Source organism: Telmatherina bonti (assembly GCF_933228915.1).
Source record: "Telmatherina bonti genome assembly, chromosome: 21".
NCBI classification, from domain to species: Eukaryota; Metazoa; Chordata; class Actinopteri; order Atheriniformes; family Telmatherinidae; genus Telmatherina; species Telmatherina bonti.
The window spans coordinates 22,370,796-22,392,173 of record NC_136630.1 but is presented as its reverse complement, the minus strand read 5'-3'; the positions used below and the strand labels follow the sequence as shown (position 1 = coordinate 22,392,173).

Sequence of the window (21,378 nt, the reverse complement as noted above, 5' to 3'; positions counted from 1 at the left end):
CACAGTTGTCATGAAGGTAAACCTGACCTATTAAACCTAAAATGGATTTTTGAACCAGGCTGTAAACATGTTTATTTCTGCTGTGAAGTTGGTCTTTTTAATATGGGAGTCTATGGGGATTTGCTGCAGCCCCTAGTGGATGAAGGGGGAACTGCAGGTTTATGCATTTCCGCATTGGCTTCACTTTTTACCGCCGGATGCTCCGTCCATCTTTCATATGCGGTCTATGCCTTTAACACAGTAACTTGATGCTCAGTCGCATTTCTTTTTAACGTTGATGCTTCGCAGTCAAGTTTATGACGTGAAGCTGCTGAACAGCCGGGACTTTCTGCTCGGTGATTCGTGAGATGTTGAGTAAGTCTCATCAGATTTGGGACTTTCTGTGACTCGCTGCTTTCTATATGTGTGTGTAAAGACGTGTCTGCTCTTGTTTTACCAGCTTTGCTCTAATTCAGGACAGAAGCAGAAGGAAATGCAGGAAAGCTTCATTTCATGTGCTGGCACGAACACGCAGCCTCTTATATTTGGCTGGACTGAGCTGGGATCTAGAAAGGAGGAATGTGGTCTTGGGTAGGGATCATAAAAACAGCTTAATGTATGTCAGGTTTCTTATAGTCCGTGCACATATGTGCATAAATGCATCCATGTGTTTCTTTGGTTTGAGACAAAGAATGTGATGTATGATGCATGTGGAAGCCTCTCAGGTTGAAATATACATATTTTCTCTGGAAATGAATCTGAAAGCAGATCAATGAGGGCAGAAGAGATGAGAGATGTACTTACTTCCCAACTTCATCAATGACAGGAGCTGAACACAGTAAGTAGGTGTTTTCTACATCAGCTGGCTTCTCATCTAGAAAACAACCAAAACTTTTTACTAAATGTGTTTATTGCTCTCATGTACGGTTAGACTCATTAAACATGCATCAGCTGCAGACATGCAGGCAGAAAGGACCGTTTATTTTTTTTAATCTTATTAGTTTCACTGTGTTTACTGGATAAAAAACACCAGTTGACACTGGTGCTTGTAAGTTTGACCATTTCTCCACAAATAAATAAGTCTGATGTGTTTCCTCCTGTTACCATGTTTCTTTCTGCAGATATACTGTGCAGTGAAAGAGACAACTTAAAGCTATGACATCATGTTTTTATATAAAAGTACAAATGAGGTGTGAGTCTACTCACTGATTGTTACGGTATCATTGACTTTGAAGCTGCAGAGCACCTGGTTGATGTTTCTCGCATGTAGAAATCCATTCCCTCTCACCACCACTTGAAAAGACTCTGACAGTTGTACAAAGACACAGTGACATCTTGAACATTTTCCAACATCACATGTGATGCAATATTATGTGTTGTGCAAGACGGTAATTATCCTATGTGACACTTCAGCCTCCTCTGTTTCTTACTGCCTGATACTCACTTTAATATTTATGTTCTGCAACAGAAGGAAAACATCCCTTTGTCACTTATCATGTGGGGGGAAAAAAAGTGGATCTTTTTTATTTATGTTTAATTTAACATGAAATTATTTAAAAAAAAAAAAAAAAAAAATCTGGATCTTTAAATGAAATAAATTCAACTTTACATGAACAATGCGACATGACATAATTGTGTTTACTGCGCAGGAACTAAGTCAAAATGCAAAAGCAGTGTGTGGAAAACTAACTACACCATTACTACCTTCAGTGGCATTTACAAGCTAAGTAGCAGGCAGGTGTTTCTGATCAAATACACCTGATTCACTGTCAGCAATGTGAACCCCTCTATACAAGCACATTTGGCAGTTCAGTGGCCTTTAGCTATGTGTAGACATACCGCCAAGGAGGAAAGACATCAGTAACGATGTCAGACAAACAAATGCTGCCACCGATCAATTATCAAGTTTTTTATCAAGCCAGAATAAAATAATGTGGGATTTTATGAGAAATACACACATACAAGTATGTACAAACCTCAAAGAAATTGTTGTTGATTTTGTTGTTGTTTTTTAGGTTTTTTCAAACCTTATCGTTTTGATTTAGTCCTTGGTAAATAATTAATGACATGGGGGAGTAAATTATGTGTTGATGATCTGAGATTACATTTACCATCTTTATTGTGTCTGAATATTTACAATTTTAGCTTTGAGGTGTTTTTTTTTTTTTTTTTTTTTTTTTTTTTTTTTTTTTTGTGCACCTGTTTACGAAGCTGCACCTATGAGACTGAACTGCATGGTGCCGTGTTGGCTCGGCCTGCAGAACAGAGAATATTATTCCATGTCAAGTGAAATAGTTTCCCTTGTCCATTTATTGAGTGGTGAAAATAATTCATTGCTTCATAAAAGACTGAGCCAGATGTGGAAAAACAGAAAAAGTCTTCCTACTTTTGGCAAAATAAATAAATAAATAAATCCCCAACTCTCATTTTTATCTGTGATTTTGTATCCTTTTAGGTCAATTTCCTGTTACATACTGTTGTCATGCTCTTTCTTTTGTTTGCAGGATACTAAAGGATGTTGTCAACTTCACATTTTATCTAACTGAGCCGCTCCTTCAGTTTCCTGCAGCTACGTAATACTATTCCCACTGAGGTTCTTGGTCCCAGTAGATTTCCTGCAATAACCCAGTTGCCCACATGTGGTCCTTTATTCAGTCTGGGATGGTTTTAAATAAAAAAAAACAAGGAAACCACCAGCACAATGAATACAACGGACTGATGGGATGCTCACATCTGTGTTTATGACTCAGGAGAGACTCATCTTAATGCATGTGTGTCTTTATGTGTGATTGTGTGTTTTTCTACTCACCTCCTGCACACACACTGGAGGGTTCGGCTGCCAAAATTTCAATGCAGGATTTCTTGATGATCTTAGAAAGGAAAAAAAGAATAGACAGCTGTAACTTTGTGCATATCTGTTGGTATAGGATCAGGTGAACTTTCCAGTCAGTCAGACCAGTTAATATTAGAAGGGAGTATGTTCCAATGCAACAAGGATAAAATAAGCCAGAAAGTAGTCATTCATACATAAATTATTTATTGTTTGTTTGCTAAACCACTCCACTGAACTCTCATTGTAGCAGATGTGAATAAAAATCCACCATGAGACGCATAATGTAAAGTATATTTAGAATTTACTGCACGTGCCGTGAATGTTAATACTAAACCTGCCTTTTCTAATACAACTCCTGGAGCAAACATTAGCTCAATTAGCAGACTGCTTACAGCTGTTAAAATGTGCCTTTTCCACCAGAAGGATCTCACGGTCAGTGTGTTTGGTTGTCACTGGCTGAAACCTAAAGCCTCAACCTTCGGTGGATGAGAACAGAAAGTTTAACATTATTACCAACACTGCTTTAATACACCGGCAGCTGTATGATGGTTTCATGGAGGAGATTATAAAAAAAGACCTACTTTTATTAAAGTCAAAAATCAAAGTTACATCTGCTTGTGAGTTCTCTATTTGTTTCTCAAACGCTTCACAGAACCCCACCCATCCATCACCCCATTATCATGAATGAAGTTCGGCACACAGTAGAAGCTTTCAACATTTCCCAAAAAGGAAACTGCGGACGTTGAAGGTTTGGTTGACTGTGATGCTTTGTTTGCTGCGAGCCGAAGTGGCCTCTCGGGTCTGAACTGTAGTCTGAACATAAAGTGAGTGTGTTGCATTCAACCATTACACATAAAGAGCTACAGTTCTGCCTGCTGCCTGGTGAAACCCAGTGAGCAGAAACTGGGCTGAAACCATTGATTTGTAAAGGTCTTCTCTATGCAAGGAGTGGAAAGACTTGGTAAAATAAAAAAAAAAGAAGCAGCAATATCTTAAATATGATCCTTTTACTGAGTGACTCAAGTAAAGTTTACAACAAACATGGAAGAAAGAAGACAACAGTGGTTAATGTAAGTATGGATGTCAGAGTGACATGTTTCAGAGATCTAGCTACAGAGAAAAGGGACTTTCTCTGGACAAAGAGATAAATTACCGAATCAATGACGCCCCTGAGGGCGTGGAAACCTCCCAGCACAGGAAACACATGCTCTATGGTGTCTGCAATGGTGGCCAGCTACGATGGGAGAGAGGCAAAGATAAAAAAAAAAAAAAAATACAGAATAAAAGAAAAAAGCAGAAGACTTAATCAACAAAATGATCATAAATGACAATAAGCTTTGGGTTAAAAAAAATAACTTTGTGTTAAAACAGCTTCACCTGCGTCTCATTGAAGTCTTTGACACCAACACAGTAGACGATTGCTCCCAGAGATCTGGCTGTCTCCGCCTGGAGAAGAAACAGGCTAAATTCTCAGTACAAATCCCCCCCCCCCCCCCCCCCAAATACCAACTCAGGACAATGATAAGAGAATTTTGGATTCTCTGTATGTGACCTGTGAAATCAGGGTTTTGTTTTTTTTACCTGTTTTTGTGCATTGATGAGCTGTTGTTCCTGCAGCTCTCCATCTGTCAGTGCAATAATCACGCTGGCTGTGCCTGGAAAACACATGTGGTCAAGCTGTTACACACAATGTTGTCTCAAGAAAGGCTTGACACCATAGTAGCTATTAGATGCTTACCAAAGTTCTCCTTGACTATCTGCTCATTTGCCTTTAAATAAAAACATGTTCTTTGTTAGACCAAAAGGACTGATACAGTAAATACATTGACTGACTTTGTGTTTGTGTGGCATGGTAATGTAAGCTTACACTCTGTAACCCGAGATGCATGAACGTGTCTCCACCAGGAATCTCTTTTTTAAGAGCGTTCAGACCTTTTCGGATATTTACTCTGTAGAGGAAGAAAAAACAGTTTTGAAAAAGTTTGTTTCTACTTAGTTTCCAAAAAAGTTCAGAGGTACAAAATTAGATTTTTGCTAAACTACATTGTAATCTCACTCATGTGAAGTAAGATATCCCCTGGAAATTATCATTCAGTGTCATGTGATGTACAATTAAACATTGAATTTGAGAACAGAGATGAAAAGCCACGGTGCTTTATTGCCCAAATTTAACTGACTAGTGGCCTAGACTGTCTTTATAGTCCAATTTCCCCAATAAAGCTCTGATAACACACTAAATTTTGTTTTACTGATGTTTACACATGTTTATCAAATAAATCATGAGAGTTGGACCTCTACTTTGCCAGTTCAGTGGGAGGGACAGCTTGTCACTGGGATTTCCAGGGGAAAGAAGGGCATGAATCACTGCTCTAGCATATAAATAAATAAATAAATAAATACAACATAAAAAAAGATTTTTTAAAAAATGAGTTCCACAGGGGGAATAGTGCATGTGCCCTATTATTAACTGCATGACAACATCTGCTATATCCTTCTTAATTTACCGGTTTTCTGTCAGTTTCATGATGGTAGATGATCTGGAGGAGAATGTTATGAACGACATCCTCAGCATGGGACTGGAACAGAAAAAAAAACAAAAACATTATTTTAGCTTTTATACATCAGCTTCTCCCATATAGTAACAATAGATGATGAAATGTCAGACACTGTCAAGGTAAATGTCAATATTTTATGACTAAATATCATGTTTCAACACAAACAGACTTGTCACAGGGATCTTGCTCAACTTTTAGCTACTGCCAGAACAAAAACATACTGTTTTACTTGGATCACAGACTTTCTAGGAATAGTCCAACATGCGCTTGCAAGAAATATTCTTCACGACTACAATTACAGACTCATTTCACTTAATTTGTTTGTGACCCAATAGACAGTATGACTATTGTAAAGGCAACACTACACACAAACATGTGCACACCAGTGTCCAGAATTTAAAACCACATTGCTTGACCATACCAAAATGTTGATCTTAAGACTATGTCACTAAATGTTTCAGAAGTGGATGTTTTTGTTTATTGGTACCATTAATTACCATAAACATCCATATCTTTCTATATGGATGTTTTTGTTTATTAGTAATGTCCATAGAGAAAGATATCTGGAGCTGTGTAATTTGCCACAGACAGTAAGGTAAGGCAGATATTAGCAGTTTAAGTTTTCTCACGCAAAACCTTACACTGTTATTGTTATGTCAATCACATATGAGGAATATAAAGACTTTAAAGCATTAGACAGGAACAATGTACATTATTAACCACATCTATAAATGCATTAAAAATAGTCGAATGGATGTTTTTTAGTCTCTAGTGAGCTAAGTAGCATTTGGGTAAAAAAAAAAAAAAAAAGCAGCAACTGGAAACAAAAAGGACTATAAAACCAAGACTTGTCATATAAGCCTTTGTGGACAAAAAAGGCGATCGTCTAAAAGTCCCCGTACATCAGCATGGTTCCTGAATTAATCATTAGCCTAGATGCTAAGTGACTTTGCATATGGTCAGTTGTAGCAGTTTGACATGGCGATAGCTGTGTGAAGTGTGTGTTTCTCTTTAGTGAGCTATATCTCAGGGCTTCAGGAAGTTGAATTCGAGGCAACAAGACTGTTGGGAGACCTACAATTAGGTTTCCAGACATTTCTGTGTTAAAGTGCATTGTCTGTTTATGCCATCAACTTTTTTTTAATGTATCTTATTTTGGATTAGCTAGCATGTTTGCAGACTTGTTGGTTAAGTGTCTCTTACCTTTTGAATTTTTCAGCTAAATTCTCCACAAACTCAAAGATTTCATTCCAGTGATCCTTCACACTGCCAGACCTGCAGATAAAAATAAAAGGAAATTAAACATTTATGTTTTGCTGTTGCCGTTCAGTGTTTTTAGCTAACATGCTTAATTTAAATGCACCAACAAAATTATGATGGTACTATATGTGTTTGAGTTACATTTGTTTAAGAAGACTTTAAGTCACAAAAATACCAATGTTTAAGCTATCTAACAGACACACACTGAACTCCATATGGTAGAGCAGTCAAACAAGAAAATTACAGACTTGCTTGCCAACAACAGCTGGGGGTCAAAACATTAGCTCCTCAGCATGGAGCAGAAGCTGTATAAATGCCAGGTGAAACAAAACACTTATAACTTGTTTTAACTCTACACTGTTACAAATGTTGGCAAAAATGTGTTCTGTTTTTATTCACCAGAAAGAAAAAAATATTTGTATTCACCATTGGAACAAGTTGTGTTAACTAGTTTGGCTGCATTAGCAAAAAATCATTAAGCTAGCACATCCTGCAACTGTTATTAATCATGAAAGGGAAGAAAATAAAACTTGCGTTTTAGTTAGAATTTAGACATTTGGTTAATGTGTTACAAAAACCACAGCATGTTGGTGAAGTAGCATAAAATGATTAGCCTGCACTGCAATACGCCCCCGTTGGTGTACTGGTGAAGTAAAATAATCTAGTGATGGAGGCTAAAGTATAATTTAGCATCCTCCTGAGTCCTGAATGAGGCCCTGGGGGTTAGATCCTTGTCTCAGCAGGGGAACTTGTACAACACTGGACTATAAATAAAAAAAAAATAAAAAAAAAACTCCATCTCTCCATCTCCTCTAGCTTCATTAGGAAGTTCATACACTTGCTAATGACACCAAAGTGTCTGTCAGGAGCTAACTGACTGTGGTAAAACTAGAGATTTCTTCAGAGTATTGAGTGACGCTGATTCAGCTCACTGACTAAATGATGAAACCACAAAATGGAACAAACTACATTGAGTTTGTCAAGACTTCAAACAGAAAATACCTTGAATAGCATGCAAAACAAATGTCACATTGTTTTGTTTTGCATGAGTTTGAATGGAAGAAATGGGAAAACTGAATCTTACAAAACATTTTTTACTTTCTGTACTGGTTCACACAACATTAAGGAAGCTGAAATCTGACATAACAAGTAAGCGATTTCGAATTTGTTGTGCTTTTAGCTGGCAATAAAATAGTTCACATTTGTTTTCAGTTCTATTTATGACAATCATTTGGATATTTGAATAGATGCAGAAAATGCCCTGGGTTTCTTGGGAAAAACAGCACTATAAATGTGGCCAAACTATAAAAAAGAGGGAAAAAAATTATTTTGACATTTGTTTGCAACTGAGTGTAATGTTTATGTTTCATTGCTTGGAAATGGAGGTTTCACTTGGCCAGGTTTGGGGGAAGACCCAGTCAGTGAATACCAGGGAATTTCCCCATTATGCAAAAGTCATTTAAAGTTGTTTGTTAAATCATGTCAAACTTGACTCTAAAATTTGTATTACATGCTTTGTTTGGAAAAGATATGTTTTGCTTCCTTGTTGGCAAGAATTTTCAGTGTTTTTTCAAGATTGACAAGAAAGAGACCAGCAGCTAAGGTCATATATTTGATCATATGCAGCTAAGGCCCAAAGTCTGAACCAAACAAACCAGCTAAGCTACCACAGTTATGTTGTTTAATGTTTTTAAAAGAAGAATTATACCGTCCCGATAATGTATGACTAAAGTCTGACACTTTAGAAAATTAGGTATAGTTACTTCTCCATGTGCGCATTCACACTAGGACAGTCTGGGGGACTTGGTTCAGTTGGGTGGGATATTCCAAAAAGTTTTTCATTTGGTTTGATTTGCTTTCACACTGCACTTCACTCAAGCGAACCAAACTGCCTGAACAACATCACACATTTACAACTGTTTTATGGGGCCTTTCTATTCAGTAGAAAGGTTACTGACCAACAAGAAAGAAGGAAATACAGCTCATTGATTGGACTGGACGGAAAACAACTTGTTCAAGTAAACAATGGCACAACATCAAGTTTCTGCAGTCTTGGGGTTTCGGTTTTGACAGAACTTGTCCACTATGAGCAGCAGCAGGACAGGCAGTGAGTTATGTGACATGTGACACCTTGATGCATGCCCACAGTTTTCAAGTTAACCACTTTGCTTCTTTGGTACACACCACGGTTCAAATGCACATTCACACCAAATGCACACTACCATGGAAGCAGACCAGGGTTCATTCAAAGCAGACTAAAGTGCCACACACTGCCACCACAGTGTCAGTGTGAATACGACCTAAACCTCTAATTTTGTCAACAGCTACATCAAGCAAAACAAACCATCTGATTGTGAAAACTGCTAAAAAGGAGGTCAGAGTCGTAAGCCTGCAAAACACTCCGTGAGAATCAAAGACATTTTTTCTTGTTCTTGAGGCCCCGAGAAGAAAATGGCATCATTTTGCTGTTGTGGACACGGTTGAAGACAGTTGTCAACACGTTGGGCTTGCAGAACGTTCTTCTCAGGGTGGCTTTCAGAAGTACTGCGTGATTAGTCAGAAAACTGAGGTGGACATGGTTAACATGGAAAAGTATGAAACTTCTGCATTTTCGCTGTTCTAAGTTAAACATAATGTTTACAATTGTCGTGTTCTCATGGTCTCTAGAGCAAGAACAAAGTACTTGCTTCTCATGAGTGTGTAACAAGCTCTAAATAAGTTGAACGCTGCGCTAAAGGATCAAGTTTTGGTTCTCAGGGGTCACTTGTGCTAGAAATATAAACTGCAAACACAACAAAGATTTCCACAATGACATTTACATACTGTGTTGTAGAAGTTTCATTGTCATCGCCTTGTCTAAACAGTTATAAAGTCATATGTCAGCATTTTCTCTTGTTGCTTTTTTGATGACATGAGTTGTTCTTCATCATCCAGACTTACATTCCAGTGACTGAGCAAAGACTCAGGAAAACACAGGACTTTACAAGCTAAAAAGAAAAAAAAAAAAATCCTCCCACCATTTAAAAGAAATCTTGAGGTAAAAGGAGGGAGTGTTTAGTTCAACAAAATGTGCAGTGCAATCAGAAATAGTCACCAAAGGACTGCACACATACACCTACACATGTTCTCTGACCAAAGCGAAAAGCAAGAGCCAGTGTCTTGTGCAATTTTTTCCATTATAGCAACAGAAAAGGGAAAAAAAAGGACATAGTCTGTGGAGACTGCAGCTAATACTCATTTAGAGGTGTGGGGATCATTTTGAAGTATTTATTTAACATGAGGTGAATCTGAGGACTCCCACCTTTGGCTTTCAGCTGCTTATCTTCATTTCTGAACCGCAGGCTTTCGTTTGCATTGGAACAGTTCAATTGTCTGAGGTAGCGTTCAGTCGTGGGACCAAGACCTAGCTTGCAGTTTCACTCACCTGTCCAAACAATGTGGAAGAGATGTAATAGTAGATGAAATGGCCGGATTTGAGCATAAAAGTTCAGCAGTTTGAGGTTTGTAATCATAAAGTAAAGCGCCATCACAATTTAGCAACAAAAGCTGTGTGAGGTTATGTAACGGCAACTCATCACTGAAGTGACAGTATTTCCTCCATTGGAACAGGATGAAAACCATATGTCTGGTTGAGTGCCATGTGACAAGAAAATATCAGACACAAGAAAAAAGGAAAAAGAGAAAAAAGAAAATATGAAAAGCTTTGTTGGTAAAAACGACAGCAGTGGGAGTGAGATGATATTAAAAATATGTTGGCTCAAAAGTCAGAGGAAACTCCACGTTAATTCAATAAAAACTTAACCCTTAAGGTCAAGTCTGGTTTTCTTCAGCCTTTTTCAGCCTGACTGGGAAACAAACCTACACATTAAGATGTAAACGAATAATAAGTATTGATCCCAGTTTTTGCAGAGAATAAACCTTAATCAGAATTACTTTTAATGTTACACTGTCTCGAAATGACAACACTGAAAAATGTTGATCATAAAAGCAAATTGAAATGTTTAAAGTAAGCAATTACAATGTGAAAAGAAGGTGAAAAGTGAAGCAAATTTTAAAAATTAAGACAATCAGCTGCAGAGCTTTTTCAAGTAAACTCAAGGTTGAATGTTAAATTCAACAGTTATAATAGATATTCATGTCTTTCAGCTGAAAAACCTCATGTTAATGTGAAAATTTCCCTAAGAAAGTGTTTAGTTTGTGTGATTTACCTTCTCACTTTAAGCAGACAAACCATCGTTTCTACTTATTGATTTTTCTCAGTAATGCTGTGCAGCTGCTTGCCCTTTCTCAACTGCTCATTCTGTTGTTGAGAAATCTATATTTGAGTATTTTCTATACTTGTTTATTTAAATGCAGGGTGGTGGGATACTGGATCCTGTCACAGTAGCTACTCGGTGAAAACCACAGTACACCCTGGACATGTCAGCAGTCCATCACGTGGCAAGCACAGCGAGAGAAACAATCAATCATGCTCACACATGCAGCATGCTAACCCCACACAGAAAGGCAAAGAATTGAACCAGGAACCTTCTTGCTTTGATGAAAAGATTTAACCACTACAGCAGGGTGCAACCCAGAAGTTGGTATTAAAATTTCAAATAACTCCGGAAAATTATCTTATTTATTAAAACCAATTAACATTTCATTTCTTTAGGCGTGTATTTTGGTGTGTAAAGACTTTATTTTAATATGCAGAATTGTTTTTATTAAAAAAATAGGTTGCATGAAAAGTGCTTTATAGATAAAGTTTGATTGATTAATTTGGGCTTGAACCCTGCCGAGCAGCAGCAACAGGTTTGCATTACATATGGTCAAAACCTCAGCTCTCTTTAAGGGCATGTTCACATCAGCCTTTTTGATTCAAATCTGAGTCTGTTTGCTTGGAAAGTCCACTTGGTTTGGGGAGCTCTGAATGCTCCAAACGAATTCTGATTCAGACCAAAGAAGCGGACTTGGTCCTCCTACAAACGCAGGCCTCGGCCCGTTTCAAGTGGGCCAAATACAGGAAGCGGACTACAAAAAAATGTCACTTCCTGCATTTTACATAGAATTGCATTGTGGGTAAATACATAGCGATGGCGTTAAGAGTTTTCTGCCTTGTCTGTTGTTCATACTGCGATCATTGTTGCAGTGTATTTCTGTAGAATACTTGCATGAGACTAAACAAAAGATCCAAAACAGCGGTAGTTTCGTGCTCTATGTTTGCACCATAGAGTTTTCTTCTTCTTGTCCTCTCTTTTGCTAGATACTAGAGCAGCGCCACCTTTGGTGGGAATGGGGATATATTATTGAAGAGGTTTGGCGTGTTTGACCAAAGTGCTGTGTGAATGCAATCTCGGTCCAAATGGATACACCCCCCTACAACTGAGCCCAGTCCCCAATCAGACCATGTCTAGCGGACTATACTAATGTGAATGCACCCAAAGTTCATTTCTGAGGTCGTTGAACATGAACCTTTTTTTTTTTTCGTAAACTCAACAAAAAAGTGTTGTTGTGTAAACCTAAATTAAGAATATGAATTCAACACGAAAGGACAATAAATGTTGAAGAGTATAAAATGTGTGCAGGTGTGAAAACCTTCCACTGTCTCAGCTGGCTGTCATGCGAGCTTTTCCTTCACTGGATGAGGAATAAGTTTGTGATGAGAATTTTTCAGAGATTTGCAGCAATGTTTCGGGGTGTTTGCTTTCATACATTTATTTTGTCAAGCAATGAGAACCTAATTCAGAATATACAGAGTAGCACAACAGATAAGAAGACAAAGCAAAAGGAAATTGCATCATAATGAGGGTCTGCTGATCTTGATATGACTTTTGTAACTAAAACAAATCTGTGCTGTGTCAGAATATTGAAGCTGTATGCTTTTATGATGGATAGCTGTGTTACCTAAAATGTGGATTGTAAACAACCTTTTCCCATTCAGAGCTGCAGGGATGCTGGGGCCTATCTCAGCAATAAGCAGGTGAGAGGCAGGTTTCACCCTGGACAGGTTGCCAGTCCATCCCAGGACCACACAACCATTCACTAGAATTTAGAGCAACCAAATTAACAAGTCAGTATTCCCACACATGCAAAAGGAGAATATTTTAACTCCACACAGAAAGGTCTGTTTAAACTCTGTTTAAACCAACTGGCCTTTCTCCCTCTGATGGCAACAGGCTGATGGCATGTGGGAAAATTCTCTTCAAGGATGAAAAAAATTGTTGCTCAGCGCCATTCTCACAGGTAAAAGTGTTAAAAAAGGAAGAAAAAAACCCTTTCCTCCACTCTGGAGGTCGTCTGCTGCTCTAGCTGGGCCTACACCCCCCCCCCCCCCCCCCCCCCCCCCCCCAGCCTGTAACCAATGATGATGCTTCAGTTCAACTGAGTGGGAAAAAGGATTTGTTTGCTTAAAACCACTAACCTACTTTTACAACAACGACGGAAAAAGTCTTTTCTACATAATTACACAGCTAACGTTGTGCATCTGTTCTGTTCATATTTTATAGTTTTTATATCTGAACATCTGGATGTGTGCTGTACAACACACTTCTTATGTAAGAGAAGTCTCCAAATATCAGAGATGAAATGACAACTTTTTAAACCTTTTCTATTTTTTTCTCTAAATCCCTTAAATACGGACAGGAGATCGTTTCACTGGACATGTCTTCCTGCTGTAAACACAAAAGCACCGTGCTGGAAGAGGCGAGTGGACGAAACACAGTAGGGGTGTCATTCCTCAGCCAGAGCGTACTCAGACATATCAAAAGTATTTACAGACTGCAGCTGCACTTTTTCCGCTGACATGTCTGGATCCAGACGGCATGAGTCAAAGTCTCATCAGTGTTAACTTGTCACGACATCAACAACAACAACAGAAACATTCAACAAAAATAGAGACAAACATTTAAGTGGCTTTGATTTGACTGAGTCCAGTTTCCAGAGATTCAGAGCTATTAATAGGATCACTCAGCTGGTAACTGGAAGACTGGTGCATTTTTACACCAGTAATGCAGTAAATGATTGTTTTGAGAGGATATTTGGGGGATTAGGAATGAAAATGAGAAGAAAAAAAAAAAGCTAATTTTGGTCTGCAATCCCCCCCCCCCCAAACCACTCCTCTGGAAATGTGTTTCATATTAAACATCTGCTCTGAATCAGCACAAAAACTTCCTAACTTGCACTCCTGCTCTGATGTATAGCAAAAGGTGATACAGGAAGGCGTCATCGAACTTAAGGGCTTGTGGTTTATTAATTCAACAGTTAATCTGATATATTTTTAGTCATGGTCGCAGTTTAGCTTAGATGGAAATGTGGATCTCTTGGTCTCTTTATTTCACATCAAATATCTCACAGCTACTGGACGGCTTGTGTTTGATATGTTTTGGTAACACTTTACAATAATGGTACAGATCATATACGTAAGTCATGTTTAACTCATGATGAACTAATATATTTATTAATGAAGACCTGTTGCTCATCATGAACTAATGATGATCTCAACATTGATTCATGTGTTTACTTGATCATTAGTTCACTGTTAACTCATCAATATGATGACATATTTGCCAGTTTAAATAAAAACATATTAAATTCTCTGCATTTTCATTTTTATTCATACAAGACACCTTCAAAAAAGTTCACCTGGGTGAACATGGATGTAAAAGCACTGAGTGACTATTAATAAAGCTTTATTGTAGGTTTTTTGTTTTTTTGTGTTGTTACTAAAGGAACTATGTATTTGATATAAATCATTTCCTTAACGTACCAGCGTCTTATCTTTATGTAATATCACTGCATTAATACAGTGGTATTACATATTACATATCCATGTTACCTAAGTGAACTTCTTTAAGTGTATCTTGCTTTAAATAAAAATTAAAAGAATTTCGATGAATTAACAGTAAACTAATGTTCATCAATTGATGATCAGTTAGGGTACAAGTAATCACATGAATCAACATTGAGGTCATCTTTAGTTCATTATGTGCAACAGGAATTCATCATAAAGTCTTCACAAATTAATGCATTAGTTCATCATGAGTTAAACATTACTTAAGTCCATCATTTGTACCATTATTGTAATTGTTACCTGTGTGTCTACCGAGATTAATCCAGTCTTAGCTGGTTTATGTCGTAATTTGGACATTTTGTACTATTAGTTCAATACGTTAAAGGCACAGTGTATAACTCATTTGGCTTTTTATTAGTAAAAAGTCAAGTACGGCTTTCATGAATACAAATTTTACCGAAGTCTATTCGCAGTCGCATCCAAATGAAAGCTTTATTGTAGCTTAGAATGACTTATTTATAAATATATAAGTTCCAGGACACTCAGCAGTCGGCTGTCATGTTGTATCGCCATCTTTGAATACCATAGTCGAACTTGCAGGCCTTAAGCATTTTAGCCATGCCGGTTTCAAGAGAGGAGGAGAAACAAGCAAAGACGACAGGGGATCATTCCCGGGATCTTGCCCGACAAGAGGGAGGAAAAAATAGCCAAGAAGAGTCTACACTGATGTAGCGTTTAGCAGACAGAGAGGGACTTCATACACGACGCAGCAGTTGCAGCTTTCTGCTGGACAGGTACAGTAATCTGATGTGTCTGATTGTCACTTCTCATATGTTCTCCAGGATTTGTTGGTTTCTGTGCACGTCGGTTGTATTTGTAAAGCTTCTGTGTTGCATCCATGGCACATTTTGTTCATTTTTACTTCTTCTTCTTGTTTCTGGACGTCTGTAACTCGCACACAATAGGGTTTCTGTTTTCGATTTGTTCAGTAAGTAATTAGTTTGTTTGTTTCTGACTTCTTCCTGCCTCTGAATCGTGACTCTGAGTCTTCACTCAGCAATACGAAACGAAGGAATGAATTAATGAAAAATACTTCATTTATCCCAGAAGGAAATTGCAACTAACTGCAAACATGAGACCTACTTTGGTCAGAGGTTCTTGTGGTGAAGACACAAACAATGGAAACACGTAAGGAACTATGGAGAAGTTCCTTCTTTCCAAACGTTGCTTTACCTTAAGCAACCTTACCGTTGCTCAGGCTGAAAGGGAAAATTGAACCAATTTGAAATTTTTAGGCCTATGAGATATGTTTTACTGCATCTCACCCGGCTGACTCAACCCAACCTTCATACAGAGCAGCGTAACAGTCTCATGCCTCTCTCCAACACACTTATTTTCCAAACCCTTCCCAGATGTCCCACATTCACACTGGCAGCCATACAACCATTAGCCACCTTCTCTACCCTTCACACGCTGGCCAGCCAAATATCTGAGCAAGCCCTGAATGTATGAGCCATGGCATGACATCATCCTCCCTAATCTGCAATAACTGCTTTTGGAGTCCACTTTATGAGCCAAAGCTGCAGTTTCTTCCTCCATTACAAAGTCTAGATCCTGTTCCCCACCTACGACACACATTTCTGAAGCTAAAACCAACAAACAACTTTAACTGTATGTTATGTTCAGTGCTAATTAGAAATTTAGCGTACCGACTCACATACGTGTGCTAAATACTGTCATGTTAGCGTTGTTAGTTTGTGAGTTAGTGTCTAAGCAGAGCCTGTAGGCTTAATGGTTCAGAATTTGTCTTTGAAAACAGGAGAAAGTTTTGAAAAAAACCAATTAATGATTTCAATTTTAACCCAATTTTGTGAAAATCTCTGCAATAGTTCTTCAGACACCTGTAGTTAAAGTGGAACTATTATGTGCATTTCAGGCTAATTCATTTTTATTTCTGAGACCAGAAGGGCTGGGATTGATCGAGTTATTGTCACAAATCTTTATTTACTTCAGACCGACCCTCTCCGTAGACTGTCAGATCAGCCTGTGGGCAAAACGAGTGGATTTAGCCTCCCGCCACTGCACTACATCGGGAGCACGCCCCACAGCTGCTTTCACCGTCATTGTAACGTCTCATAAACAGAAGGATTAGGCTCATATGAACTCAATAAAAAAAAAGCAAAATACAATGTCAACACATAGCATACAGCCCTACATGTTGGAAACTGAATCAGACCCTGAAAACGAAGTGGAAAACAGCAACCCACAGCAACGAATGCAGCAGGATGTCTCTCTTTGGTAAACTCACCAGCCATCGTTGGAAATAACTTTATCCCACGTATTCCACCCGCCTGATGTATTTGTACATGCCCTTGTTAACCAGTAGAAGGTAACCAATCACCGAACCTTATCCCCCGGGACGTCACAAGGATTTCCAAGTAGAAAAAACTCTCTAAAACGACGCGTGGAAAATGGAAACCAAACAGAGAGAGTGCTGGAACTCAAACTCAAACTCAAACATGCATTTAGGTGCTTAAAAAAAACAGTGCCGTTTACATCTCTGATGAGGATTCAACACTGTAACACTGTAGAAAGCTCAGAAAACTTGAAATACCATCATAGCACCCCTTTAAAGTGGCTACATGCGCTCACAAATTCCTTTCAGTGATGTTTGTGTCCTGCATATAGACAAACTAGGTCACCGAGGTCAGACTGTGCCTCATAAACCAGCTCAGACCTGAGAAACGGGGATGTGTAACAGCTTTAAAGGGCCAAGACGTGACTCTAATGAGCTTCCTCTTGTTTGAAGTCCACAAACGATGTCTTGTTAGTCATCCCTTCAGAGTTAGCATCAAAGCACGTAACAGTGCTAATTATAGCATGTAACACTGCTGGGGGGATCTGCTGTTTCCTTATTTGCAGCATGTGTCAGTGTTTACCTTACAGTACAGGCCACATTCAACTCTCCACATCTGTGGAGCAGTTTGATGTTTTGTGCTTTTTTTTTTTTTTTTTTTTTTAAATCAAATACCAGGAAAGTTCACCGAGTACAGCAGCGCTGATATCCGGATCAACTCCTGTGGTGGACGTGATTGTGAAAATGCCATGTAAGTTGGATGAGAAGCTTTAAATTTCTGGGTGAATCACAGTTCTGTAAAGCTTGTTCTTTTTCTTCTCATACGAACTCAAGACATGAAATGCAAAATCGGGCCTTTAAAGGTGCTGTGTGCAACATTCTCCGCTTCAAATTGGCACCACATTTTCCATAAACATAGTTGCTTCCTGTGCTCACTTGTTTCACTCCTCCCCATTTCTGGCAAAGCTCCACTAGTGTGTGAGACAGTAAAAGAGCCAGTGCAAGAATTTACTTTAAAAACAGGTAAACAAAAAGAAGGTGCTCCAGCAGGGTGGCCATGAAGACTTAGTCCTCCATTTTCACAGAGTTCTTTTCTGTACTTCGGAGTGTGAAAGCTTCCGGTGTACCAGCGGTCATCCTGCTGCAAAACTCTCTTTATAGAAAACCCCAGAAAACCTGCAAATATCTGTTTTTTATGTGCAATGAGAAAGTGTTTAGCTTGGCATGGCATTGATAAGAACAAAAATACCTTGAAGTACGTGTTGATTTTCACTTTTAATCAGCCTGCCAGAGTTACAACTTGGCAAAATGCACATTTTCTTTACAGAAACATTTACTGACCATGTCTGACATGGAAGTCTTGATGGGATTAAAATAACTGTGTGGAGCTAACATCAATTTTCTAGTCAAAAGTGAGTCTATAATCTCACTATTTATTGCTATTAAGCAATTATGGTCCAATCAGATAAAGTGTAATAGAAGAACGTGTGAAATGTTCATGTGTTTGTAGTTACAGGCTAGTCCCTTAGGTGGTAGTTGTACTTCCCGGTCGAGTAAGTTGGACTCTTCAGAGCACTGACAGTAAACATACAACAACTGGTAGTAGTGAGTTCCTTGGTTTAATGAGAGACAACCCATTAAAAAACACATATCATCATACAACAACTAAACTTGGCAAATTTTAACACTTGTTTGCCCCCCCCCCTTTCCAACAAGACTAATTCTGCATCCCGTCTCTTCTCTGAGATCTTTCCAGTCAGTAAAAGTCAGTCCCAAGCTGACTCTTGTATCTCTGATAACGACTTTCATTCTTTTCCTTTCTTCCTCCAATACCTCCTTTGGCATTTGAATCAGCCATGATGGCCTTTGAAAATGGCCAAAGTGTCTAAATCCAGTTTCTGGAGTGATGTGATGCCATAAAGAGAAATGCAGCTGTCAAATATGAACATGAATAAGCTACATGTTAATCTTAACTGTATTTAACAAATGACCCAGGAAGAATAGCTGCAGCTAGTTGCTGCAAGCTAATATTGATCCACATAAAATAAAATAAAAAATTTAAAATTAAAAGGGGATTATGAAGTTTGGTTTCTCTGCCTTGTGACGTTTCAGGTTATTTCTGGCTCCAAGATTGGACATAATAAATGACAGCTTGTCATCAGAAAGAGTCAAAAACACTGAGTTTTAAGGCTGGAAAGTTATGGATTTGTAACAGAGTTGTCCCTTTGAAGGCTAATTTAGTTGTCTGCTGGTAATGATGTCATCATAAAGCTCCCAGCAGACTGGGATCCACTGTCATGCATGATGGATGAACGTTCTAGGAGCATGCTCTGCTTCTGCCTTCTCAGCACCCTTTTAACAAGTTGTGTGAATTCTGTTTTCTTTATGTACAACAAGAGTGCCCAAGTCCAGTCCTTGAGAGCTACTATCCTGCAAGTTTTAGATGCAGCCCTTGAATAAAATGGTTGAATTCACTCATCCACATGTCATTCAGTTCCGTAGAGGTCTGGCAACGAGCCACTGGTTTGATTCAGCTCTGTTGTAGAAGGGATGCGTCTAAAACTTGCAGGATATTAGCTCTTGAAGCTAAATTTAGGTATCCCTGACAAGACAGAAGAACTTTGTAAAGTTAAAAAATAAATGTAAAACCAACCATGTTACATGCTCTTGCTTCAAGTGACGCCAAAGGATGAGAGGAGTGCAACAACTAGTATGATGTGAATTTTTTCCTGCTCAGATTTTGTTGACAGGTTTATATAAAATGGACAGTGCACACTGCTAAACAACTACATGTAAATGTGCCAGAGTTAGCCAAATGACTATTCTGCATACCTGTCCATCGACCAAAAGTAAAATAAAATCCTGACATGCAGGAATGTCCAGCTGAGGTGTTCAACATGCTCCTGCTGACATCAGTATTGTTGTGTGTGTGTGTGTGTGTGTGTGTGTGTGTGTGAGTCATAATGGAAAACAAGATAATAGCCACCTGGTTTGAGTTCATTGTCTGACTGAGACTGTTACACAATCCAGATTGTTTGCTTGCATTTATTAGTAATACTGTAGAACCCCAGGTAGGTGTATCAGGGAGGTAAATTTTTACTCTTATTATCATCATCATTGTTATCATTATTATTATTATTATTATTATTATTATTATTATTATAAATGAATGCATAACGTTACATTCATCTTCATCGTCTGAACTTGTGAAATGAGTTTAATGGTAGAAGCAAATACAAAATCCAAAAATATGATAAATTCTTATGCCTTAAAAAGAGAGAGAAAGGACAAAAAGCGTCTTAGAAACTCTAGAAGTTTCTCCTTTTTTTCCTCCGACATTTTCGCTGCGGAAGTCCAGCACTAAGATGCCACTTGACCACATTTTTCCAGTGTGGGCGTCCAGAGAGTGGAAATGGCAGAGCGGTCACAGAGAGAGAGAATAAAAACTTTGTCCTGAGTGGGTGAATGTTAAAAAAAAACTTTGCCTCCTGGAATTTCTTCTCTCTTTATTTAAGGCAGCATGCTTTCAAGACTTGGACAAACATTTACCATTTCTGTTGCATCTGCTTCTCTATGTGCTGACTCAGCAAATCTATTTCTCCAAGTCAGCCTCGTCGTCAGCCGGCGGCGTCAAAGGCGCGCGCATGCGCAGACTTCGAGCCCGGCTAACAGCAGCCTCTTAGCTTTTTAATAGGTAAACGAGACTGAAGTTGGCTTCCAGATTGTAGATCCAGAAAAGTATCAAGAAACCCAATTTACAGCTCTTCAGATTGATATTCCATTTCCTGGAGTTTTTAATTATTTTGTAAATGTATTTATAGTAAATTAATATAGCTGCATGAAGCTCATTTCTAAAACTGCCATTAATTGTCCTTACGTATCGGAAGCCACAAACACAAAACTAACTTTATTGTGGGTTTAAAAAAAAGTTTGACATTTTATCATTAGCTTTAACAAAAAAAGGAATGGTATAATTAAAATTTGTTTACCTCGATAAAAGCATGACAAATACCAAGTGCAACTAATTCCCCATGACATGCAGCAGCAACTTAAATGCAGTTGTTAATGTTTTTTAACTTTTTCAACCAAGAAACTGCTTTAAAGTAGTCTAACCTCCAGGTTTTTTTAACACAAGGATACAATGCCAAACACTTTCCACTTACTTATCGAGCACAAAATACAGGTCAAAAGCGCCTTGACAGGAGCTCTCCTCCTCCTCCTCCCCATCCTGCGGCTCCGGCTCTGCTCGTGCACATGGAGAAGAAAGCAAAAATAATCCGAACAAAACCAGAACAAGATGCATGTTCACAAAAAGTCTCGCCATGATGTCTTCTCGCTGGGGGAAAGGGGTTATTCCTTTGTGAATAAAAAAGAAAAGCAAAACCAGTGTTGGTCTTCTTTGGTGTTTTTTTTCCCTTTACATCCCAGACACAGCGTGTAGAGTTCCAACAAAACAAAGGATGCAGGCAGGGATGCTTCGGAGTGGATTATTTGGAGCTCAGTACGAGCCGCATCTCGGTCACCTGGAGCGTTGCTTTAAAATGATTTTTTTTTTAAAGAAAAAAAAAGTTTCTTGGTTGATCCAGAATTCACAAGCAGGGAAAAGTTTTATGTGAAGTGTGGG

The 21,378-nt window shown here is 38.4% G+C and overlaps 1 protein-coding gene across 1 annotated transcript in view; it reads right to left on the bottom strand.

Moving 5' to 3' along the window:
- LOC306771300 (anthrax toxin receptor 1-like) overlaps positions 1–21,082 on the bottom strand; it is a 42,104-nt gene extending 21,022 nt beyond the window's left edge. The window contains exons 1-11 of the mRNA XM_079260448.1: positions 20,918–21,082; positions 6,571–6,642; positions 5,317–5,388; positions 4,680–4,761; positions 4,551–4,581; positions 4,394–4,467; positions 4,190–4,258; positions 3,966–4,046; positions 2,789–2,849; positions 1,186–1,284; positions 784–853 (exon numbers count right to left, since the gene is read on the bottom strand). Coding sequence (XP_079116574.1) covers positions 784–853; positions 1,186–1,284; positions 2,789–2,849; positions 3,966–4,046; positions 4,190–4,258; positions 4,394–4,467; positions 4,551–4,581; positions 4,680–4,761; positions 5,317–5,388; positions 6,571–6,642; positions 20,918–21,078 — 872 coding nt within the window. The 5' untranslated portion in view covers positions 21,079–21,082. The remainder of the gene's footprint in view (positions 1–783; positions 854–1,185; positions 1,285–2,788; positions 2,850–3,965; positions 4,047–4,189; positions 4,259–4,393; positions 4,468–4,550; positions 4,582–4,679; positions 4,762–5,316; positions 5,389–6,570; positions 6,643–20,917) is intronic.
- Between the last annotated feature and the right edge of the window lie 296 nt (positions 21,083–21,378).